General features: G+C 38.2%; 1 protein-coding gene across 1 annotated transcript in view; it reads right to left on the reverse strand.

Moving 5' to 3' along the window:
* DPP10 (dipeptidyl peptidase like 10) overlaps positions 1 to 10,101 on the reverse strand; it is a 652,197-nt gene extending 642,096 nt beyond the window's left edge. The window contains exon 1 of the mRNA XM_081939815.1: positions 9,892 to 10,101. Coding sequence (XP_081795941.1) covers positions 9,892 to 9,951 — 60 coding nt within the window. The 5' untranslated portion in view covers positions 9,952 to 10,101. The remainder of the gene's footprint in view (positions 1 to 9,891) is intronic.
* Between the last annotated feature and the right edge of the window lie 16,486 nt (positions 10,102 to 26,587).

The following is a 26,587-nucleotide window of genomic DNA, read 5'->3' on the forward strand; positions in this document are numbered from 1 at the left end:
GCTAAGCAAGACAGTTATTAAATAACATTTGCCCTTCCCTTTTTAGCCACAGTTGTGAAGTGTGTCACTGCAGTTGTTAAGGGAATCATTCAGTCACTAAGCAGATCTGGCTTCTCCTATTGACTTTGCTTGTCCAAAGGTTGCAAAAAGTATTCACATGACAGTTGAAAAACTATAAACTTTCTCTAAATTCACTAAAACTGAATCCCATTTTCCATATCAGACAAATATCTACACCTATCTGTTGAAGTAAGGAGTGATTTGCCTGTCTGAGCTTTTCTACATATCACTCTTGACCCTTCCCTTGTCTGCTTTGCAAATCAACTCCCATGCTAAATGGCTATCAGAATATTACATATAATGAAGGATAATGGAATATAGTGGAGGATGCACTAGTTCATCAAAAGAAATGTTGCCAATGCATTCCTTCTTTGATAATGATAAACACTGGATCTTGATTCTCTCTCTCTCTCTCTCTCTCTCTCTCTCTCTCTCTCTCTCTCTTCTCTTTCTTTCTTTCTTTCTTTCTTTCTTCCTTCTATGTCCCCCTACCTCCTTTCCTCCTGTCCTCCCTCCCTTGTCCCTCCCTCCCTTGTCCCTCCCTCCTTCCTTTCTACCTACATTTTTGAACTACCATTTTTACAATAGTATGTTAAAATATAAAAATTTAGAATCTAGAAGGAGGCAGGCATAATGAAAGACTGTTAAAAACTACTTAAAAGGGGAAAGGGTGGGGGGAGGCTCTCGGGGCACCAACCAGCCCCACAACTGCGTTCTCCTCTGGGTACCCAATACAAGGCTGCAGAGCCATATTTTGAATCCTTTTTAGAAGGCCAGGAGAGTTGCTGAGTATTCCACAAGATTGAGGTACCCACGTGTAATTTGGAAGGGGGGGATTATTCACAACCCCCTTTATATTGACAGCATTTGAAGCTTCTTATGGCAGAAAGAAAAAAGAACAATTGGGCTGTAGATCCTATGAAGTACAAGAAGTACAACCCAAGATCTGCCCATAAGCGGTTATGGTAGCAAACTTATCAGATTACTACCATAACCGCTTATGGGCAGATCTTGGGTTGTACTTCTTGTACTTCATAGGATCTACAGCCCAATTGTTCTTTTTCTTTCTGCCATAAGAAGCTTCAAATGCTGTCAATATAAAGGGGGTTGTGAATAATCCCCCCTTCCAAATACACGTGGGTACCTCAATCTTGTGGAATACTCAGCAACTCTCCTGGCCTTCTAAAAAGGATTCAAAATATGGCTCTGCAGCCTTGTATTGGGTACCCAGAGGAGAACGCAGTTGTGGGGCTGGTTGGTGCCCCGAGAGCCTCCCCCCCACCCTTTCCCCTTTTAAGTAGTTTTTAACAGTCTTTCATTATGCCTGCCTCCTTCTAGATTCTAAATTTTTATATTTTAACATACTATTGTAAAAATGGTAGTTCAAAAATGTAGGTAGAAAGGAAGGGAGGGAGGGACAAGGGAGGGAGGGACAAGGGAGGGAGGACAGGAGGAAAGGAGGTAGGGGGACATAGAAGGAAGAAAGAAAGAAAGAAAGAAAGAAAGAGAGAGAGAGAGAGAGAGAGAGAGAGAGAGAGAGAGAGAGAGAGAGAGAGAATCAAGATCCATTGTTTATCATTATCAAAGAAGGAATGCATTGGCAACATTTCTTTTGATGAACTAGTGCATCCTCCACTATATTCCATTATCCTTCATTATATGTAATATTCTGATAGCCATTTAGCATGGGAGTTGATTTGCAAAGCAGACAAGGGAAGGGTCAAGAGTGATATGTAGAAAAGCTCAGACAGGCAAATCAACTCCTTACTTCAACAGATAGGTGTAGATATTTGTCTGATATGGAAAATGGGATTCAGTTTTAGTGAATTTAGAGAAAGTTTATAGTTTTTCAACTGTCATGTGAATACTTTTTGCAACCTTTGGACAAGCAAAGTCAATAGGAGAAGCCAGATCTGCTTAGTGACTGAATGATTCCCTTAACAACTGCAGTGACACACTTCACAACTGTGGCTAAAAAGGGAAGGGCAAATGTTATTTAATAACTGTCTTGCTTAGCAATGGAAATTTTGGACTTAGTTATGGTTGTAAGTCAAGGACTATCTGTATTTCTTTCCTCAACAAGGCAGGCAGGCAAAGCTTTAGCAATTCTCTTCTATGTGACACATTTTTCTTCTTTTTCTTTTTCACAAGTGAGGCATAGTAGTGCAATATGGCGATGAAATTTACTTGCAGTGTTAAAAGATGAGCCATAAACAAAACAAGTAAAAACATGTTTATTGCCCAAGGGGTGGCTTCTGAAGTCACAGTTGCAATGAAAGAAACTAAAACAGATATTTAGCATTCCCAGCTAGATGCTAAAAAGTTTTCGACAATACAGATCTAAGTGAAAAATCACTATTCAGAGAGCTGCTTTGTAAAAGGGCTGAAAGTGATGCAAAATGAATCACAGTTAGAAGGATGTCTTATTAGGAGGCTAAATGTATTCGCCGAAGTCAAATGAAACCTCTATACAGCTTTCTCTCTTCAGCGACTGCCGTGCAGACAAAGAAATATCTTGTATTATTTCTAACCATCCTCAATCAGTTTGAAGAAACACAACTTGTTTCTCAGAACTCATTTTAAAAAGAAGCAAAATTCAGTAAACTCTCCACTGTGGTGTCATTACATTTATTAGATCATGAAGTGACTAAGATTCTCTCTCTCTCTCTCTCTCCCCTCCCTCCCTCCCTCTTCTCTGTCTCTCTCTTTCCCCCTTCCTCCCTCTCTCTCTCTCCTCTCTCTCCCCTCCCTCTCTCTGTCTCTCTCTCTGTGTCTCTCTGTATGAGAGAGACAGAGACAGAGAGGAAGGAAGGAAAGAAGAAAGAAAGAAAGAAAGAAAGAAAGAAAGAAAGAAAGAAAGAAAGAAAGAAAGAAAGAAAGAAGATACAGAGACAATAGTCTTTTGCTGTCCAATCATTTTTCTAATGGATTCTGCCCTGTATGGATTTCCATTATAGGTGAAAACCACGCAAGAAGTGGCAATAAGGAGCCATCCTCTCATTTCAGGCCAGAAAATAAGGACTGCAACATGATGGACAATTAAGGCAACCCCATCTGCCCTCTCCTACAGCACAGTCAATTCGGAAACATTACTCAGAGAACTAGAAGATAAATTATCTGAGAGGAGCATAGCAAAATAAAACCCTAATTCAGAAGAAAGAAAACATTTGAGAAATTGCAGAGCATATTTCAGCACAGTATTTTCTCTATTATTTACCATAAGTGGATGTTATTTGCAATGCCATAGTAACATAGTTTTGATTCACATGTTTGCTGGTGAGATAGAGGGGAGAAACAAAATGGTTTACTATTTCCCAAAGGCAGATATTACTTTTTTCCAGCAATGCCACTGAACAGACAAGAGTGTGTGCTGATATAATGATCTGGGTCATAGGGACTTAACAAACAGTTGCCAACTGACCCAGCTGGTAAGGTCTCCAATTTGGGTGCAAAACCCTTTTCTCAAGAATGTTTAAACCAAGCTGAGGGGCTTCCAGGTATTTGCCATGTAGAAGTTTCCACAATAACTTATTGTTGGCAGCCGTACTGGCTGAAACTGTCGTTTTCTTCTTCAGGAGGTTCACAGTTCTGTTCTGAGTAAAATATTATTTATTTATTTATTTATTTGGTTTAGTTTTTTAGAGGCATAATCATAAGACTCTTGGTGCTTGACAGTAATATATCTATATAATGTCCAGTATACAAATAAATAGCCATAAAATCATTTTTAAACATTACAATTTCAGTCATTTAGTGTCTTAAATCACTAAAGTCCCTCCAGGTAGCACCATTTTCAAGGGTTTCCTGAAGCCAGCACTGTGTTTACACATTACACAATTTTTGAGCAGGAAACGATTCATGAGAGCAGCCGCTTTATCCTTCATCGCTTAAATTTTAAAACCTGCCCATCGTACTCCAAGATTAGTCCTGTAAAATCCTGTTCAATATACATTCAAATAAATGAAGGTAAATATACGTGTCCCAGGATAATGTATGCTGGATCCAGTTTGGCTCAGTCACTGGGACCAGAGGTTTAGTCTTCTGAGCTTTCAGACTCATGCTGGGATCCATCCTCAGGGAATGTAGAACAAGAAACAATGGAAATAAATGAAGGAGAGAAGCAACTTAGAACTAAGGAGAAATTTCCTGACAGTTAGAACAATTAATCAGTGGAACAACTTGCTTCCAGAAGTTGTGAATGCTCCAACACTGGAAGTTTTTAAGAAGAGGTTGGATAACCATTTGTCTGAAGTGGTGTAGGGTTTCCTACCTAGGCAGGGGTTTCGACTAGAAGACCTCCAAGGTCCCTTCCAACTCTGTTATTCTATTCTAACTTCTCTCTAACACACAGAGAAGAAGCTAGAGAGAAGCTCCCTGAGGATGGGCTCCAGCACAACTCCGAAAGCTCTCTGGTCCCAGTGACCGAGCCAGACTGGATCCTGTAAACATTTAAATGTATATATGGAAGTGAGAAGCAGTCAAACATCAAAAAGAGGTAGAATGGGGGAAAGGTGAAAATGATTTAAACCAGAAGCACTGTAGCTTCATTGACTAAAACCCATCATTTAGCGTTTCACAGGTTTATGATACAGAGGCATGACATTTGGTATTAAATCACCCCTTACTGGTGCAATATGGGATCTGTTTTATATCATAGTAGAAATTCCAGTGTGTTTTCCTATGAAAATTGTATACATTGTTTCCTTGCATAGCAGGCTGTCCTTTGAAAACAATGAACAAACATTTGCTATTTTATACTTGTTCAAAAATATATCCAACCATCTGCCAGCCTGCTACTAAGGAAAGATAAAAAACTTCAACCTCTACCAGTCCTTGCACAGGACTATGCAGGAAAGATTTATTACTTGCTGAATGTCTAGATCAAAATTGAAATGTTATTTGCTGCTTAAAGATTCCAAATGTAGATTCTTTGGGTCTTTTCTCTCTCCGCTTTATAGGAAAGAAGATAGATATTTCCTCTCATGTGGTGTAAGCTAACATTAAACAGCTGAACAATTAAATAAGCAAGGCACTCCAAGTCCACCATGGTTTCATTGACACTGGCAGTAGTGTTCTCACAATCATGAGAATTTAATATAGGCCACCAAAGAGAGCAGAAATGAAAACAATGGTCACACAATTGAATGCTTAACTTAGCCAATTCAAATAAAACAAGTGTATAACAGAAAAAGAATGTTGGAAAATGAGAGCAACAGATGCCGCTCCAGCCAAGATTTTGTGGACTCCCCAAGATACACAAAATAGGAGTCCCCCTCAGACCTATCATAGCATATGAGATACCCCTACCTGCAACCTGGCTTAATGATTGGCACAATGCTTAATTATCCTGATCCCACCCTTGAAGATCACGGTCACATCATCCACACCAATTTTTGACGTGTATTTGCCTTCATTCGTGAGAATTCCAACTTGAAATTGTGTCTGATCCCTTGAGAAATGTTCAATAATATGTACATTTCTATCCGGTTGATTTTCCATTAAACAATTTATTTCTCTGACGTGACTTTCTATTCTGCAATTGTCCAATGAACTTTCATCTCTGCCTTCAATACTGTATCAGTTGTAATTGGGGGAAAAAGAAAGTAATCCACTGCATGGCAAGCCTGCATGGCAAACCCCCATAGAATCATGGAACATTCCTTTCACAGGAGATTGCAGGATTTCATGATACTTAAATCAACATAGCTAGGTGTATGGCTATTCCAGACACACAGGAGGTTATTATATGATGCAATCACACCTCTAAATAATAATTAGTGTTAACAATAAATTAATATTTTCTTGGCCTCTTCTTCTGGTGAGCATCATGGAAAGCTGACATCCTACTGGTAATGGGGCCACATTTATGAAGGGATTTGTGTCTGGATGCTAGATCCAGATCTGTGAAATTGCTCCAGAGAAAGAGAGATCACATGACTTTGGACACCATTGCTTATGAGGAGACCACAAAAAAAGTCATTTTTGTGGTTGACTTATAAATTGAGTGGCGGGAGTCAAGGATATAAAGTTCATTTCCATAACACGGCCATTTAAGGACAGAAAGTTCTACTGAACCTCATTTATTAATCACTGTTTGGATTAAATGGATTTATTTTGTTAAACTGTACCAGAAAAGATAAGACCTTTGCAGACAGCAAGATTTTACTATGCTTATGAGGTGTTATGCCTTCTCCTTGGAAAAAATAATTTACATGTGATTTTTAAAAGCTTTGAAAAAAACATTATTTTTGAATTGATTAACAATAGTTTATGGGTCTAAGTGGATTTGGAATTATAGATTTGAATTAATTAGAAAAATTATTCCCAAAGAATTGGTGAATGTTTGAGATTTTTTTTAAAATAACAAACATGATAATGGACCTTCAAGATTTGACATTAGAAATATTGCTTTTGTTAATAAAGAAATAAAGAATGATATAAAAAAACCCTTAATAGATATTTTTGAATACTGGTCTTCAAAATTACTTGATATAGTAGAACATGTGTCAATAAAGTTGCAGAAGAAAAAAGGGCTATAATGGATAATTTTGAAATTAAATTGCTACTGGACTTACATGTGTCACACAATATGACAGATATGGAGAAAGATGTACTGGATACACAAATGAAACTGACAGATGCCTCCCTCCCTAAAGGAGATATATAATTATTAAACCAGAAAAGTGACTTGGATAACTTTTTCTTACTGGATCTATAAATAAGCTCTCTTAAAGTCTTGAAAGATTTATGAGAAGTGACCAAAAACATTACTTATTGGATGTACAAAGAGGTCTGTTAAAGTTTTGAAAGATTCTTGGTTGGTTTGGTTTAAAAAAAAAACAATGAACATAAAACAAGTCCTGGGATTATATTTGATGAATTAAAAATTAAGATTCTTAAAAATTCAAGGAAGGAATACAAGGTTATCTTATTCAATCAAGGTTCAAATAGAAAATTAGTTGTATCTGGTTTCCATTACAGGAATTGCTGACAAAGAACAAATGATGAGACTTTAGTTAAGAGATGAATTATAATGTCAAGAGAGTGGGGGGATGTTTTATTTAGATATGGTGATGAGCAACTAAAGTTGTTTTTACTTGCTGGAATGAAGAGGAAAATTACTTCTTATTTTCTTTTTGTTACACTTTCCCCCTTTTTCTACCTTTCTTTTTGTATTTGTCTTTTGTATCAGCATTTCTTCTTTTTTATTCTTAATAAAATTATTTGAAAAAAAGAAAAGAAACCAATATATGCTTAACTCTAAATCCTTCTAGCATTAATACTCAAATCGTTAGTTCACCTTGTAGTAACTCCACCAAACGGCAGCCTAGAATTTTTTCCCCTGGTTGTTCATGTCTAAAAATTTAAACTTAGTCCTTCCTTTTTTCGGTGCAACATTGGCTCCCTAGCTCCCCTGACAACGTCAGCTACCAATGTTTCTAGTTCCTAGCCCAATTAAGTTATGAAGCTACTTCTAATATAAGATAATCACATCTATCCAATTATATGCACCAATTAGATGCTAAAGCTTCCACCTCCTGCACCATCCCATCTGATCAGAAAGTCCTCCTCTGCAGCAGATTTGGAAGGCATAAGGGAATTCAGCAAGAATCCATCTTGCCAGTTGTTGCCAGTCAGCTGGCAAATGGCCAGCATTGGAAACAACCTGATGCATTTGTGCAGTCAGTTGTTTCCTAAAACGAACATATTTGTGGAAACATAATTTCTAAGAAAATGTGAAATAGCTTATGCTGGTCAGCTCCTGGAGCATAATACTGTACATTCTAACTTTGTGGCTGTATCGGTTTGCTGCAACCATTCACTTTAGACTGCAGTATCTGGCCCTGTTTTCAAAGCACATATTACATTTACTCCTTTCCAAAAAGAGAGTGTGTAACATCAAACACTTTATCTTGAGCAAGTATTATTTGTATGATGACATCTTTGCAAACAAATGCTACCTAAATGCAACTCTTATTTTTGTCCCTTTCTCTGGCCATTGATATTGATCAATTAGGGCTTTTAATGTAGTTACATTTCTGTGATTTCCTTTCAGCATATAGTGAAATGCACTTAATAACTAATTTATAGCTGTTAACATTTGATATATATATTCCACACGCTTCAGGAGTAGTCCCAATATTAGAATCACAGGACCTTAAGAAGCAAAAGAGCACTAACCATCCAAATGCAATTAAGATTTGGTTTGCTCCATGTAAAATATATATATGCTAACATGTAGCTTTTATGCCTAATATTCTGATTTGCGGGCTGATCATTAAGGCCACAGATTTTCTACCTTCTTCGTGAGGAATGCATACTGGAATGTGAATGAACATGCTGAGAAAAATTAAATCAGTAAGTTCATCCACAAATGCTTGGGTGTCACATTGACTTCAATGTGACACTCAGATTGAAGTCTACTGGGTTTATATTTGGGTTGACAAGTATAAGGCTGCACTGAAATTTTTATTTGCTACATCCTACTATATAGAACTTTGTCAATTTTGCACAGTTTTGGTAACTTCATGAAATTCATTAGTTTCTCCTCTTTTTTTACAAAAATACGTAACTTTACTATTTCCTAGAATACAAGAGACATTTGGATACCAATGCATATTTATGCGCAAATCAGGCTATGAATCTATGTTCATCTAGAACAGGGCTAGCTGGTGAATTCTGGGAGTTGAAGTTCACAAGTTTTAAAGTTGCCAAGGTTGAACAACCCTAATCTAGAAGTACAAATCAATGGGTTCAGCAAGAATTAAGTAATGAGCCCCATAGCTTTCTGAATGTGCTGCATGTCCCACTGCATTCAGTTCCAAGTAAATCAGTGTAAGACCGCAACCTTAGTAGTTTTTAATGCACTGTGTTCTACAATTTTGCAGATTAATCATTCAATCCAGCCTTTTCTAGATTTAATGAAATACTGATTTGTGGCTGAATGGCTGGAACAAACAAGAATAGTGTAGAATCGTAAAATAATGCTATAGAAAAAATATACCCAAAGAAAAATTCTGATTGCAGTTGAAAAGTATTTTTCAGTTATACATTTATCACACTGTAAAGAAATACTTTGATACAAGAGCAGGGCTATATTTCTCCCACCCTTCTTCACTGCAATACTAGAGGTGTATATCACACATCTGGAATGTTCACATGTGGAAAAAATGTAGTAAAGGGCACTAATAAACTCGTGTCAGTCAAGACTATTTGCAAAATGATAAGGCCATCAATATACCTTCAAATTCAGATATTTCTACACACTCTTAGCCATAAATCAATTAACAAGCCACCATCAAGCCAGCTATGCTCCATTTCATTTCAACTTAGTTTACCAATATATGACTAAAATCAGACCCAGGACTATTCAGAATTTTAAAAATTCATAACTTGTGGTATTCTCAGCTGAATAAAATGCAAGAAACTAGGGATAATAATCAAGCAGCCTTTATCTCTGCTATGAGGTTCCTCTTGTGTATTCAAAACTCTTTTTAGTACAAAAAGTACTAAAAACCTTACCAAACTTCTAAATCATCATTCCCAGTTCCTCATATTTACCCCACACATCTCACTATCCCAAGTGAAAAAAACTAGAAATGACAATGCAAGCTGCAGACAAATAATTCTGATGGAAGACTCAGGAGTCATTCATTATAAAAGAAAAAAGTCACATAGGAAACATATCAGAGTATTAATATTTAAATTAGTGGTAATCATATTGTTCCACAAAGATATCTATAAGCAGATACACACATTCTCTCAAACACACACACACACACCTAAAGACATACACATTCCAATCCACAAAAATGAGGTGCCACACAGTACCTTGATCATCTTCGTAGGCTGACATTTCACCTGATGGGACACTGTTGCAGTTTGATTCATGTTTCAGCACTTTGGACAGCGCAAATCCAAGGAGTTGTGCTACAGCAAAAGACTCCGAAATCCAGTCTCCCTCCTTAGACTTTTGATGTTGCTCCTTCTGCAGTAGTAGATTACCACTCTGAAATCTGGGCTGCTGTTAGCTTTAAAGCCAGATATTCATTTCTTTCTTTCTCAATGTTTGCGAAGCCAGTGTGTAGAAAGAGCTCAAATGCTGCTTCTTGTTCCTACTCCTCCTCAGCACTGAGAATGTGACAGCTCCTCAGTGCAGCCAATGATATCTGCTCTCCATCCGATTGAAAATAACAGAAAACTGCATCAGTATTTACTGCAGCCCAGTCGCTTAAAGAGGCACACTCTTCCTCTCCCAGGAATGTATCTAACTCAGAAGGTAATTATATATCTCCCTTTGAAGTCTAGCTGCATAAACACACACACAAACACACACACACACACACACACACACACACGGAGATGGAGGTTATAGTGTTTTCATTTTTGTTTCAGTCTCTGTACATTGTCATTTTTAAAAGTAACCAGAGCTTTGTATGCACTGATTTTTCATAAGTGGTTTATCATATCTTCCCTCCTAATTCACTTTTTTAAAAATGAAATGAAACTACCTGTTTTCTGTGATCTATTTTTAAAGTAGTAGTAGTAGTAGTAATAGTTGTTGTTGTTGTGAGTGGGTATTCATAGTGTAAGACCAGATATAGCAATAGCCATCTATTTCTATATGTATTTTCCTTTCTTTCTCCAGTTCCTTCTAAAATACAGAATTGATTATCACTAGCATGGTTAAAATGTCTAAAAACATTATACACTACTTATACCTGAAACCTTAAGCTGATACACTCACAGTGGGGAAATTAATAGTAAAGTTTATTGTAGGATTATCTTTGCAGTGTCCCTATTTGGATTCAATCAAGTTACCAGAGTCTTGAATTTCCTCACTTATGAAAATCAAATAAATGTATTAATCTCTGCTTCATACAGAAATTTTTCTGTATGGGTATTTTGTATCATTTGTCCACCTGATAATTATATTCACAGTCATTAACAGTGATTAATGTTCACGTTAATGCGGACAATTGTTCCAGACTTTTTGGGTCAGTTGTTGTTATGAACAAATGAATTTAAACATACAGTATTTGGGCCATGATCTCAGCATATACCTGCTGTGTTTTCCATTGAACCTGAACAATGGCATATTTTCCATGTCTACTCAAATAATAACCTCTTTTGACATCAAAATTATTTTCTGACCTCAAGGTTAAAAAGAAAAATCTGTTCAAACAGAGGAATTTGTTCTCACCTCACCAAAAGTGGCCTGACCTTTGCATAGTCTACTCTAACATTTCTAGAATTAGTTATACCATGTAATAGGAATCGTGCATTTTGACTGTGATGTCATGGTGCAACTATTTCCAGGAATATCAGAATAACCTGTTCCTGTATGGAAGTCTTCTGATATGGTCAAAGGTTAGAATAGCATACTTTGGAATCAGAAGTCTTTGCCCTTGACATTATTTTATACAACTTTGTTCAATATTAGAACTGTGCCTGCTTATAGACAGCTCCAACTAAAACTGGCATTCATTTACAAAAATAAATTGCATAATGAAGGCAAACATATGATACATAAATTCTACAGAACATCCAGTTTCTAATTCTTTCTCAATATATTTAATAGTATGCTGCTCAGAATCCCTCTTTGAGGGAGCTAGGGAGTTCAGAAGTGTGAAAAATAAATAAATAACATCAAATAATAAAATATTTATTATGAGAGAACTTAAAAATATGTCATTCACAAAATCAAATGGTTGTCTTCTTTTATACTTGTTCATTTTTGATGGGAAACGTGCCATTGTATTTATTTATTTATTTATTTATTTATTTATTTATTTATTTATTTCTTAGCGCTTATAGACCGCCCCCTCTCCCAAAAGGGACTCGGGGCGGTGTACAGTCCATATCAGAAATACATCGTAAGTAACTATAAAATTTAGACAATTCAAATTATTAGGTAGATAGATACATAAATAAGAGGAGGATAAAAAGATATACAGAACTGTAATGCTAAGTAAATAATTTAAAATGTACAAAATTTAAAACCCCAATATCCTATAAAATTAAGTTTAAAAGAACAATCCCTCTAAAAACCAGTAAGAAATATGTATGCCAGGAGGTAGACGTTATAATTATGCCAGGCCAGCCAGTCGGAACAGGTGTGTCTTCAATTTCTGTCGGAAGGAGCGGAAGTCAGTGGTGGTTCTAATGTCGGGGGGGAGGTCATTCCAGAGGGTTGGGCCCATCACAGAGAAGGCCCTACTCCTCGGTGTCGCCCGTTGGCATTGCCTAGTGGACGGCACCAGGAGAAGCCCCTCCCTGTGAGAGCGAATTGGCCGCAGGGATGTGTGTGGGAGGATGCGATCCCGCAGGTAGCTAGGCCCTATGCCATGGAGCGCTTTAAAGATGGTGGTCAGAACCTTGAAACGCACCCGAAAGACCACAGGCAGCCAGTGCAGCTCGCGCAGGAGCGGTGTTACGTGGGAGTACCTGGTACTCCCCATGACTACCCGCGCGGCTGCGTTCTGGACTAGCTGCAGTCTTCGGGCGCATCCCAAGGGAAGCCCCATGTAGAGAGCATTACAGTAGTCCAGGCGAGACGTCACCAGTGCATGAGTGACCGTGCGTAGGGCATCCCGGTCCAGAAGGGGGCGCAATTGGCGCACCAGGCGAACCTGGTGGAACGCCCCCCTTGCCACGGCTGCCACATGGTCGTCCATTGACAGCCGGGCATCTAGGAGGACGCCCAAATTGCGCGCCCGTTCCATAGGGGGCAATTGTTCGCCCCCTATGGCCAGCGATGGAGTCAGGTGGCTGAACCGAGGTGCCGGTAGCCACAGCCACTCAGTCTTGGAAGGGTTGAGTTTGAGTCTGTTGTCCCCCATCCAGACCCCGACGGCTTCCAAACACCGGGACATCACTTCGACAGCCTCGTTGGGGTGGCTTGGGGTTGAGATGTACAGCTGAGTATCATCAGCGTACAGATGATACTCAACCCCAAAACCACGGATGATCTCGCCCAGCAGCTTCACGTATGCGTTGAACAGAAGGGGCGAGAGGACCGACCCCTGCGGCACCCCACAAGAGAGTGGCCTCAGGGTCGACCTCTGCCCCCCTGTCAACACACATTGCATCCGGCCGGAGAGGTAGGAGCCGAACCACCGTAAAACGGTGCCTCCGACTCCCATCCCCTCCAGCCGGCGCAATAGGATACCATGGTTGATGGTATCAAAAGCCGCTGAGAGGTCTAATAGGACCAGGATAGAGGAACAACCTCTATCTCTGGCCCTCCAGAGATCATCAACCAACGCGACCAAGGCTGTCTCTGTGCTGTGACCGGGTCGGAAGCCGGACTGGCGTGTGTCTAGATATTCGGATTCATCAAGGTGACGTGGAAATTGCTGCGCCACCACATTCTCAATGTTTGTCATTTACTGATAAATTATGGGATGTATGTAAAAGAAAGACATTTGTGTACAAAAGAATAACGACAGTTTGAGTTAAGATTTTAAACATGAGCAATATTTAAAATCTCAGGGGAAATGGCTTCATAGCAATATTTTGTAACTGATATTTAAGTGAGTTTTCTTGAGCAAAGAAACTTCTAATAGAAACTAGGAAGAGAAAATTATAATTCACCAAAAATGTTGTTTTAACTTCTGAATCTTGCATTAGAGCAACATTTATAGCACACTACAGTATGTGCTTTAATTTATCCTGGGCAGTTGTATTATGAACCGTTGTTCTATAAATAGCCATTATTAATAATATTATAATTACTATTTGTACCCTGAATTTGGTTGCACTTTGATCTATTCAACACTTTGCCACCCCCAGCCATATGTAGATATATGCAATTTAGGTCATTTGTGGAAAATTTTGTAATACTTTTTTATATATAAAAAAAATCAGATGCTTCTTATTTCTTTTCTTTCCTGCAATCACCTAAAAGTGCTAAATTTCTACAGATTATTTTCCAGACTTTTCTAAGATGGGTAGTTTTTATGAAGTTTTCAACAGAAATCTATAGCATGTGTTAATTAATTATGTACCAATTCAGCAACTGGAACGGAGAGCATTACCCAAAGTAATTAGTGCTTGATTGTTTAAACTATTGCACTTGGGTTCAAAAACTAGGTTTTTTTAATACAAGATAACACTATCTGAACGCATTTTCCAATTGAATAGTCTCACATTGATGCTTGTTAATTTATAGATTATTTCTGTAAATTTAGGACAAAAGTGGTTTACATTGAATATAGGATATGTTGAACATTCAGCATAAACATACAGTAAAGGAGAAGATCGCTGGGGTAGAGACAGCATTTATATTAATATTATTAATCAGCAATGAAGCACAAGAACCAATGTCAGTGTCGTGGTTAAGGTGCTAGACTAGGAATGGGGGACAGGGACTACAATTCTATTTGTTGGGCCAGTCATTCTGTCAGCATTCCTAAAAAGACCAACTCCAATGAAACTCCAAGACAGGCGTTTTCTCAAAGCTCCCATTTATTAGAGTAGGTATACAGGTACATCTGGGAAAACCGAAACTGAGATTTTTGGGCTTTCCCTCAGTAAGTCAAAAGTCCAAACCCATCCCCTGCACCCATCAGTCCATCACCTCATCTAATCCTAATCCATCCCAACTCGAGACATCACTCCAACCACTCCCCCTCCAATTGCAGGAATACCATGACCTTGACCAAAAAGAAGAATGCTATTTTATCTCTACTAAATCCCGCCTCCTACTTTCCCAGGCATTCCCCACTCACCTAGCTACATCCACAGGAAAAGGTAGGAATTTTTTAAGGATTTTTCTCTATCTACCCCCTCCCTCCCTTTGCCAGTTACCCCTGTTTCCCCTCTTTCTCCTCCGTCACCACCTCTTTCCATGGCAGTTGGTCCAGAGTCCAGAAGCAAGTTGACTAAAGTTTTTGGCGGCCCCCAGCCAGCTGCCACTGTTGGGAAGCAGCTGACTGGCAAAGAAGCCTCCCAGACACCACCTCTTTGAAAGCCGCTTTACAAAGCAGCTCTCAAAGAGGCAGCAGCTGGCCTAGGCTGCTGAAAAGTCCTCCAGTTGCTGAAAAAGCTGCTGCCTTCGCCACCATGTTTTCATGCGTGCGCATCCCATTACCTTGCAGTATGCAGTCCAAGCAGTATGCAAAGCATTGGGGTGAGTGAGTGGTGACCGGGTGGGCAGGGTGAGCAACCGGCAACAGAGCGACTGGTTCGGGGGCATGGTCAACCCGCCATCGCTTCCAGTTCTCCAAACTGGGCAAAATTTCCACCACCAGTTCAGGCAAACCAGTGCGGATCGGCTGAGTAGCACCTCTATCCCAGATCAACTCTTTATCAACTCCAGTTTTTGAACGCCAGCTTAAATTTTCTGCATAATAATATTAAGAACACAGATTGTGTGTCTGGGAGCAACTTGTTTCGTGGAAAAGAACCTCTGGCAAAGAATATTTTTCTCCTGATGTAGAAAAAACATAATTTAATATTTTACAAATGGCATTCAGAGAAGCAAATGAAAATTGACCCCAAGAATTTGGGTAAACTTGATGTGTATGAGGGCCAGGGCGAACATTATGGGTGTCCTTATAACCTATTTTATGTTTTTCACAAACAAATTTTCTGTGCAAATTCCCATCCCTAAGGCTCACGAAAGCCTTGAAGACTTTCAAGCATAATATTTCCACAAGGGGGAATAGACAAAAATGTACAGGATGATCAATAATTTGCTGGCATTGTTTTTGGGCAGACTTCTACAAAATGTTAATTTATCTATCCCTTGGAACTGTAAATTTCACTGATTAACCTTTCAGTCTTATCTGATCCAAACTAATTAGTGTATAAGCCTAACAAGTGTAATTGGGGATGATAATGACTCTATAAATGCTTCATTTATGATTACAAAATATTATATGAACAAACCCAATCAATAGAACAGGATTTTATAAACTACTCATGAAAATCTTATGCAGAGCTGCCTTAGGGCTCATTCCTTAACTAATGTCATTCACTCTGAACCTTTTTTTACCTTTATGTTCCTCTTAATTCTCTGTGGTGCAAGTAATCTTCAGTAATGGCTGCTTAACTAAATTCAATCCCAAAATTAGCATTTCTGATTCACTTCCTAGTGTCTACGACAGATAGTCCTTGATTTATGACCACAGTTGAGCCCAAAATGTATGTTGTTGACCTGAAACATTTGTTCAATGAGTTTACCCCATTTACAACCTTTCTTGCCACCGTTGTTAAGTGAATCACTGCAGTTCATAAGTTAGTAACCTGGTTGTTAAGTGAATCTGGATTCCCCATTGAGTTTGCTTATCAGAAGGTTGCGAAAGGGGATAACATGTCCTTGGGACACAACAATGGTCATAAATGTGAATCAATTACCAAGTGTCTGGATTTTGCTCACATGATCATGAGGATGCTGCCAAGCTTGTAACTATGAAAAGCAGTCGTAAGTCTCATTTTAGTACATTTGTAACTTGAATGGTCACTAAAGAAACTGTCGTAAGTCAAGGACTAGCTGTACTCCATTTTTCTTTCCATTTGGAGAGAAACATGATTATGTTTCATAGCATTTTGCCTGCACGTTGATAGTAATTCAAAAAACATTCAGAAGAGTGTAAAATCCCTAAAGATATGGCTAGATTGAATAGAATATGGGAATACAATCAAATATATAATAATGTGAATGTAATATAATTCAATATGTGCTACTAAGGCCCTTGACTAAAGCCTGGCAACACCTTTACAAGAGATGTTTTGCAATAAATGGCCACGCATACAAAGCATCTCTTTTGGAAAAGGTCAATCAGCTGCATCCTTTCTCCCAGGAAACAAAATGGCTGTGCTGGCAAATACAGGTAGACTCACCAGGGAGCAGCTTCATAAACAGCTATGAGAGCCTGGCCAAGGACTTGGCTAAATGGTTCAAAATTAGAAGTTTCATTTGCACACCCATATAATGAGAAGCATCTCTTTGGGTCAGCTTTGCAAGGTAGTCTAGTCAAGAAGCACACCCAGTAAGAATAACTCTACATTTACCATAAGGTTACATTAACATATTCTTGCAAGTACATCTTCACCCCCTTACGTTTACAGTTCAAGAAACTAAGGAAGATGTTTGAGATGTTTGACATGCCCCCATTCCTTCTGAAGACTCCACTGTCTCTTATCTGACCATTGTCTAGTCTGTGGCTCTTCCTCCTGCCACTCATAATTCTCAAAGATGAGGTCTTAAAGTTGCCAAACACTGATTAAACTGTGTGGTTTAAAGCCATGCCGTTAAAGCAAATCGAAGCAGCTGCAGATGGAAATGGAAGCTGTGACTGCAGCCATCTCATTAGAAAGGCTGTTCCCCAAAGCATCTGATGAATATTCCAATTTTCCTATATCCATTTGTTAATCCCTTGGTTCCTAGAAGTGTTCCCTTGCAACCTGGGAAGCTTCATCCTGCATCAGTTGCTCCCTTACACTAGCAGCCAAAGTTAAAAATGCTATCATGTTATCATCTCATGGGGGTGATCATTAAGGACATAAACAAACAAACACTCTCCAGAATACTGTTCTTATACTGAAAGTTATTCGTGTTTGCTAGTTTCTCCTTCTGAAAGCTTGTCACATGCACTATGCGATCCTTCTGGAGGCTGGTTCAGTTGGCTAGGTTAAGGCTAGTAACCAAGATAGTTCTTGCGATAATTCACAAGGCCCCTTCTCCAAATCATACAAAGTTGAGAAGGAAACTTCTGAATGATCACAAGAATTGGACCTGCTTGCCAGAAGAGTGGAAAAGAGCTGATGTGGTTCCAAGCTTTAAAAAGGGTGGGGGAGTATATCTGGGGAAACTACAGACCAATCAGCCTGACATCAATATCTGGGAAAAACCTGGGAAAAGTAACAAAGCACTAGGTTTGTGAGCACCTAGAAATGAACAAGATGATTATTAGATGCCAGCATGAGTTTGTTAAGTACGGGTCATGACAAACAAACTTTATTCATCTTCTGTGATAAAGTAACTAAATCAGTGGGCCAAGTAAATGCAATGGAAATAGTATATTTGGATTTCAGTAGGGCATTTGGCCCACTTCTTAATAAGAGAACATTGTGAGAGAGAGAGTACTACTACCAGATAGATTTGCAGTTGGCTGACCTACCGCACTTAATGTGTGGTCCTAAATAGAACTACATCTACGGAGGGAAGTAGACAGTAGGGTTCCCCAAATATCTGTCTTGGGCAAAACACTCTTCAACAACTTCATGAATGACCTAGATGAGAAGACAGAAGGAGTGCTCATCAAATTTGCAAATGTCACAAAACTGGGGGGAATTGCTAACACATTGGAAGATAGACTCAAATTTCAGAAGGATCTTGACAGACTTGAGCATGGGGCCCTACCCAACAAGATTCAATTCAGTGGTTCAATTCAGTTATGCAGTTAGGCAGGAAAAACCAGATACACAGGGACAGGACAGGCAATACCTGGCTGAACAGTAGTGCTTATGATAGGGATCTATGTATCTTGGTGAAGCAGCGCTTCAGTATAAGTCAGTAGTGTCTTACAGCTGCCAAAAAAAGTTAATCCATTTGTGGGTTGCATCAACCATTAGATAGTAGCAAGATCAAGGGAAGTGATAGTATAATTCTGTACACACTGGTGAGGCTGTGTGTAATTCTGCACCTAGTTCTAATTACCAAAATACAAAAAAGAGACAGAAGCCTTAGAAAGAGTGCAGAGAAAAACAACAAAAGTGATAAGGAATCTGAGGCTAAATATTATAAAGAATGGCTAAAGGAATTGTGTATGTTTAACTTCATGAAGAGAAGGCTGAAGGGATGCAGTTTCCAATATAAAGTGCTACCACAGGAGAGTGGGCCTTGATTAATTCTCCATAGCATCTGAGGGTAGGACAAGAAGCAATGAGTGGAAGCTCATCAGAGGGAGCTCTAGCCTGGAAATTAAGAGGAATTACCTGACAGTGAGACTATTGTGCAATGGAACACAGATATAGTATCATGTCTTGAATACCTAGAAGATCCACATAATATTAAATATTACAGCTAAAAGGTTGCTCTTTGCTTTTACATAAATGTAGATTATCAGATCTTCAACATACAGTAAATCTATAATCAAATAAATTAAGTTTCACCTGATCAGGATTTACTTTTGACTGACCACTTGGACAAATGTATGCCATCTCACTCTGCCTCTAAATTCATATTGTAGCTCTACCAAACGTATTCACATAGTCTCTTTGATTCCATTCTTCCCTTTCATTCTCCTTTCTTCCATTTTTCCCCTGCTTGTCAAGCATGATCATTTTCCTCAGTTCATCATACCATCAGATCATAAGCTTTCAAGAAGATCAATATTTTGATATGATAAGAGGGTTCAGTAGCTCCAATGATCTTGAAAACTGTGCTTGCAGGAGAGTCAAAGGGAGTGAGGCAGTGGGATTCAAATAATTAGATAACTGCTTCTCCGGCCTAATGATTTCTTCCAACAACCAGTTCACCAAACTGCTCAGAAAGTTAACAACCTGTTCTCCCAAAGTGGTGCAAACTGGCTGAATCCCACCACTGGAGTGAGGGAAGCCAAAAGTTTGGGGAGGACTTCTGAAGATATGGGGGAAGTTGACAGATCTAGGAAAGAACTCTAAAATCCAGTGAAGAAGGAGGCATTGGAAGTCAGTTTCTATATTATTGTCAAGAAAATGTGTGAACAAAATTGTCCTTAAATAAGATAACCATAGATTTTTTTTCCCAATGGCCTATGGCTTATAATAGTTTGGAAGTTTAAAATGAAACTTTTAAGATCAGAAATAATGATGCCTGCAATGTTCAGTCATGCTCTAAAAACTATGGAAATTGCCACTCAAGATGACTGTTCTGAGCTGTAAGCTGTAAATATTTGTTCAGTCTATATGTGATTTGGCTCTACAAGCTAGAATTCATGTACCTACAGTTTGCCTTGGGCTGAAGAAGGATCTGTACACAAAAATACTCAGCAAGTACAGCTTCTACAGTTGCTTGATATAGATCCTCATGGTGAATTTATACTTAGAATTTATGAATTTGGCTCAAATTTGGGCAGTACGTAGTTAAAAAACTGGACATAATATTAAATAAATTTATGACAAATGTGGACACCATTCTAATTCCAATGCATCCTTGAATCTATAATGCAATCATAAATCAATACTTAAATGCTATTGTTATTGAGAACAGTATGTTCAATGACCCAGTGAAACAAACTGGTCAGACAGGAGGAATTACTTTAACAAAAGCTAGGAAGGGAGGGAGGGAGAGAGGGTGGGAGGAAGGTAAAAATACTCATTTATGTTTGGCCTTGCATAAGTTGATTCTACAGATCATCTTATGTTTTGTCAAGCTATTAGGAATTGCTACCTTTATCTATTAAATAACCTTGTATAATGATACTTGTCTTGTACATCTGACTGGAGGGAAGTGGGTTTTTGTTAAGTGGCAGTTTCATAAAATGAATTGATTTTCTTCTTTTTTTTTACATGTGGCATATATTTTTTAAAAACATTACTATACTGTCTCCCAACAAAGAGATTGGCTCTGAAAAAAAGTCTTCAAATTTTGTAATATAAACAACTGCTAAAGAGAAGAATGATGCATCATTCTGAGATAGTAGGAAAATTGCACAAACAATGGACATGCTGTTGTTTTCTCACTGAAAGATAAACCATCACCTAGCCATCTCTCGGGCATTTGAAGATTCACAATTAAAATATTTTTAAAATACTGCATTTTCCCTGATTACTCTATCATCTGTCTGTCTGTCTGTCTAACTATCTGCAATATTTTTAAATATTTAATATTATGTGCGTGTATTTGTGAATGTGTATACACACACATTAACACATTTCATATTCTATGAGTTTTTTTTTCATTTCTGTATTTCAGAAACAAATGAATCTAATGAAGCAGTATGATTCTATAAGGGCCTGTATCTGTTGAATTAGATTAGAATTTCCTTTTACCAATTCCCTATCTTTTTATAAAACTGCCTTTTTGGTGTTGTATAGCTCATTAACGAGCTTTTGGACTCATCCTCACTGGAATTTGTCTAATCTGTGGGTCCCAATGGAAAATAACCCAAGCCAAAAGTCTGGAGTTCATGTAAAAGATGAGCTTTAAATGTTGCAGAAGGCATATACCTTCATGCAATGCTGACCTTTAAATAACCTTTCCCCCTAAAAAAGGAATAACAAAAGAGAGTAGTCATTTTCAGCTGTTCTATACAGTCCTTCTTCCCATTGCTAAGTGTAGCTATTGTGAAAAGCAAAAGATCAAATCCATTATTAAGTCACGTGAGCCTGCCAGAAGGACAGGTTGTATTTACCTTTTACCATAAAATGAATAAAAGTCAAGTTTTTCATGGAGTTTTTTTTTCACTTTCTTTCTTTCCTATTTCCAGAATGTTAAAGGCCAACATCTGCAGCAGAAAACCCCCAAGTCTAATAAAGAGAATTTGTTAGCATTGAAACTCGTAGTGGTTTCCTCTGGGGAGAGATGGAGTTGCCTGTCTTCTTTGCTTAGCTTTTAAGTTAGTCAGCAATGGCTCGCTGGACCTAAAAAGACCAGCTGCAGATGTGAGACTTGTTATGGTTGTTATCACATCTTCCATATGCTTCAGCCAAAGCTTCTTCGTGATCGTTGTACTTAGGGGCGATTTCCATCACAGTTGATAAAGATGTCTGTGGATCATTACCAGATGCAAGCTAAGAACTTTACCTTCAAAAGCTTCAAGATATCACCTCTTAAGGTTATGATGTTCTTGTTCCCTGATTTGCATCCGGTCCTTGCTCTAGGAGTGCTGTATACAATGCTTTGTCCTATTGGTGGGGCTGAGAAAGAGCAACAGGTCCAAAATCAAGCAGCTGATTTTTCATGGCGGAAAAGTGGATTTGAATCCCCAACAAGCACCAACAAGATGGGTCTCACTGAACATTATCTGATTTATTTCATTGTAATACTGAATGCACATAGGGATGTGGAGGCTCAGTGGCTAAGACAGTATACTTGTCTATCATAAAGGTCGGTAGTTCGGTGGTTAAAATCCCTAGTGCCGCGTAACGGAGTGAGCTCCCATTCCTTGTCCCAGCTTCTGCCAACCTAGCAGTTTGAAAGCACGTAAAAATGCAAGTAGAAAAATAGGAACCACCTTTGGTGGGAAGGTAACAGTGTTCCATGCACCTTCAGTGCTTAGTCATGCCAGCCACATGACCACGGAGACATCTTCGGACACCAATAGCTCTTCGGCTTTGAAACAGAGATGAGCACCACCCCCTAGAGTCAGGAACGAATAACACATATGTGCAAGGGGAACCTTTACCTTTACCTTTAATACTGAATGTATCCCTGTTTAGTTATTGAAAAAGAACCATGAAAGAAAAGCAGATCATTCCTGTCTCAAGTTCTAAACAGGCATTGCTTCAGACACTTATCTTAATTTGGGAATTAGCTTACTTGGCCAAAAGCTCACAGACACAATTCTGTAAAATTAGTCTCTTTATTGCAGACAAGAACAATAAACAATATACAGAGAAGATTTCTCTTTTAAAGTACACTGATGTCCTAGGCTTTTTCCCGGTCAATGAATCATGAGTTGATCTCTTGGAAATGTAGTCTTTCCCTTACAAATAATCTCTATGGCTTCATTTTTTATTCTCTACCTTAGGCATCTCTCCCAAATGTTAATCATTCCCTAAGTCAGTGTCCCCCAACCCTGGCCACTTGGAGATGTGGGATTTCAACCTCAAGTGGACAAAGAAGTTGAGGTGTTTTTTTTTAATGGAACTTTGATGTTATACATGCTGACAGCAGCAAGAATAAACTATGCGCAAATATGGAAAGATACTTTGATTTGCAAATGCTAATTAAGCAGGAAGCTAGTTAATATTGTGAATAAGTGAATAACAAGTTCAGCAGGGTGTCAATCCCATCCCTTTTGGCCATCCAGCTAATAATTCCAATAATTCCTAGAGGGTGGGTTCTGTCTTCAGGAGGAATAGAGAAAGGGTTTTTCTGTATCACAAACCTGTAATTTCATAGTCAACATTTAATTGCTTTGATTGTATGTTCTCCTTGTGAAAATTTTTTGCCTCTGCTCCAAGCAATTCGCCTTGTGTATTCCTTGGAAGACTCAGCCTAGACTGACTTTGATGTTATAACAGCAAAACACTCTATGCCCAAACATAGAAAGATGCTTTGATTCCCACAATGGACGAATGGCTGAAAAAGTTGATGGAGTTAGCAGAGATGGCTAAATCGACTGCTTTGTTTTTTTAAAAAATACAATTAAATTTGTTTCTACTTTTGGTTTTTTGGTTTTGGACTTTGTGCTGGAGGTGGAAAAAAACAAAACACTTTGATTTTGTGTTTTGCCAATTAGATTGGTTTTTGCTGTTACAGAAATGGCTAGTATATATTATTATGATGCAAAAGTAAAAAGTTGAGGCTGTATGTTATTACCAAAAAAGTAAGAAGTCAATGCTTTTCTTTTTCTTTTCCATTTTACCCTACACCTTTTCCTCTTTTCCTTCTCCTTTCCTATTATTCTCATTTTCCTTGTATTTTTGTATTTTACATTTTGATAAACTAATATCAGGAAGACTCGGCCTAGTTGAACTCAGAATTTTCTTCTAACAATTCCTTATATCTAAAGGATATCGTAATGGATTGCTGCCAAGTCTCTTGTTTTCCTTAACCTACAAAACCTTCCAGCGCTTATTAGTTGAGGACTGCAGCCATTCTCTAACATTTCCCATCTCGTAACAGTCTATGACAGGCTTGTGTTGTCATAGTAAAAGATCTTCAGATTAAAATGAAGACTTGGCTTCTCATCCAAGAAGCTCCTTCAGTTCTGACTGAATGGTGGTAGTGGGGAGTGGGACAGAACCAAATAAGCTTCTTGGATGAGAAGTGAAAGTCTTCAAGGAAAAACAAAGTTTTGAAAAAGCACTTTGGGGATAACCTGGATGATTGAGAATCTCCATAAGCAAGATGTGTGCAAGCATCACAAAACTAAGAATAATTTCATCACGTTGTCCAAAGATTGGCCCTGAAAGTTTATTGTATTTTTAATACACCCATTTGTCCCTGGCTAGTAGTGTTTGCCTTCCACCCATTTTCTCTCACTCTCTTTCAGATCCTAGACAGGAAATGGCTACGAAGTGAAATGGCTACTTCACTTTGACAGCTGATAGAGACAACTATATTAATCTCAAAGATATGCAGCAAATATCCAATTGGGAGATACCTAAGATTCTGAAAAAAAGGAAACCATATCATTGTTCTCGTTTTCTTCTTCTTTCTCCAAAAGAAAATGTGAAAAAACAACAAACAGTTAGTAAGTGAAGAACACCAGACTCTCCACAAGGAAAAGCACCATTGTTCATAGAAAAACTAGGACTTTGAGTTGATTTATTGTGACCGAAGAATTTAAATCAAACGGTAAATGTAACAGTAAGAACCAGAAGAGACTTTTTTTTTTGCGCTTAGGGTAAGGAACTGGAACAAATGGAATTTGTCTAAGTAGGATTTAAAGGGAAAGAGCAATAAGCTGAATAACATTAGCCAGTTCTTTGAAGTACTATATTGCAGAGGGCATTTAAAGGAGTATAAATAGTAAAAAGGAAAGGCGACAGCCCATCTTCCCATTTGCAGAGTCTTATTACAAGCCAATCACTTTTTATTGGTTGCAAATAGCACTTCAGTTTATTATAGCAAAGTATCTGCCAAGGACACCTAAAATAAAAACAAAAGGAAATGGTTGCCATACACACCTTATTGTTCAGCATATCTCTTAATATGGAATGATTTCACCAAATGAGCTTTGAAAATCTAAAGTGCTGGAGGGTGACACTATTAAGCAGGAGGCATAAGCAGTAAATCTGCATTCTCAAGAAGTACTAAAAAAAGTGAAAGAGTAAGATTGTTTTAGAAGGGTGGAAGGAGAGGAAAACAAACAAAGGAACATGAAAATTGTGTTTACAGAGAAGGTTTCCTTAACTTTGAATTTGCAGGTAGTCCTTGACTTATATCCACAATTGAATGTTAAGCAAGAAATTTGTTAAGTGTGAGCTTTGCCTCATTTTACAAGTTTTCTTGTTACAATTGTTAAGAGAAATCACTGCAGTTGTTAACAGAGGTGAATCTGGATTCCCCATTTGACTTTGCTTGTCCGCAGGTCACAAAAAGTGATCACATGATCCTGGGACGCTGTAAGCGCCATTGGCCAAGCATCTGAATTTTGATCACGCGACCATGAGGATGAGGCAATGGTTGCAAGTGTGAAAAATGGCCATAAGTCACTTTTATCAGAGCCATTGTAATGAATGGTTGTAAGTCAGAGATTACCTGCAATTCCTTCCCATAGTCATGGTCAGCATGGATAGCAATAATGGAGTAACAGTCCAGCACATCTATTGTTAAGCTGGTTAGTGAATATCAAAGAAAGCTAGTTGTCTCTTTTTTTCTCTGACTCTCTGTGTCTCTCTCTCCCTCTTTTAATATGCATCTCTTTCACTATTACACACACACACACACACACACACACACACCTATTATATTTCAAAATGCTCTCATTTTTCCCCTTTCTTCTTTCTCTTGAGCTTTTGACCCTCTGTTTCCATCCCCTTTCTTTTCTCTGTCTTTCAAAGGTGGAGGAGGTTTGACAATTGGCTTATGATGGCTTGCTCAGCTTGCCCTCCCAAAGCCTTATTTTACTTATTAATAAACAATGTATGTACAATATTAATTTCTAGCAATGGCTTTCAGGAGACAGAGAATGCAGCTGGAGACCAATAGATATGTTATGTGAAATGTTCAAATACATTAATGATATACAAAACCCCTGCAGATTTTTCACAAAGATGTGGCCAAGCCAGCATACGTTTTCTAGCTCAAAATGAAATGAAATGAAGAACTATTAAAACTGGGGAAAACAGGAAAAGAGAAAATTATTTGTTATAAATAGTTCCTTCTAGCAAATGCCTTGCGTGGGTGATATAAATGGCCAGCCTACAAGGCAGCTGTGGCAAAAAAAAAAGTAACATTCCTTAGAGGTTTGAACATTATTTGTTCAGAATAAATGTAGCAGGTCAAGCTCTTCCTAATCAAATTCAGATAAGTTGAATTCTATATCTAATGGGTATAGAATAACTTATGTACCCATTAAGTCACATTCAGAGAACCCAGTGTGGCATTGTGTCCCATTATAGGTTTGTCCCACTATTTTCTACTCATATTTTAGACTCCCAGGGATTCCATCATTCCTGTCTTTAGATTTAGTGGATCTCTTCAGTGTGGTAGTAAACTCATAAATGGACTTCTGGAAAAAATATATAGCTGGAATCTGGAAGTCTTGCTAAATTTTAATTCTGTCATTGCCACAATGGTTAAAAATGTAAAAAAAATGCAAACTGCTAAAGGATGCATATATATATATTTTGTTGGTTTTGGATTCGCTTTTAGTGAAACTAGTATTTGTTTTCCGTTGATGAAAATATTCTCATGGTAAGC

This window comes from Natrix helvetica (genome assembly GCF_964273705.1).
Source record: "Natrix helvetica genome assembly, chromosome: 1".
NCBI classification, from domain to species: Eukaryota; Metazoa; Chordata; class Lepidosauria; order Squamata; family Natricidae; genus Natrix; species Natrix helvetica.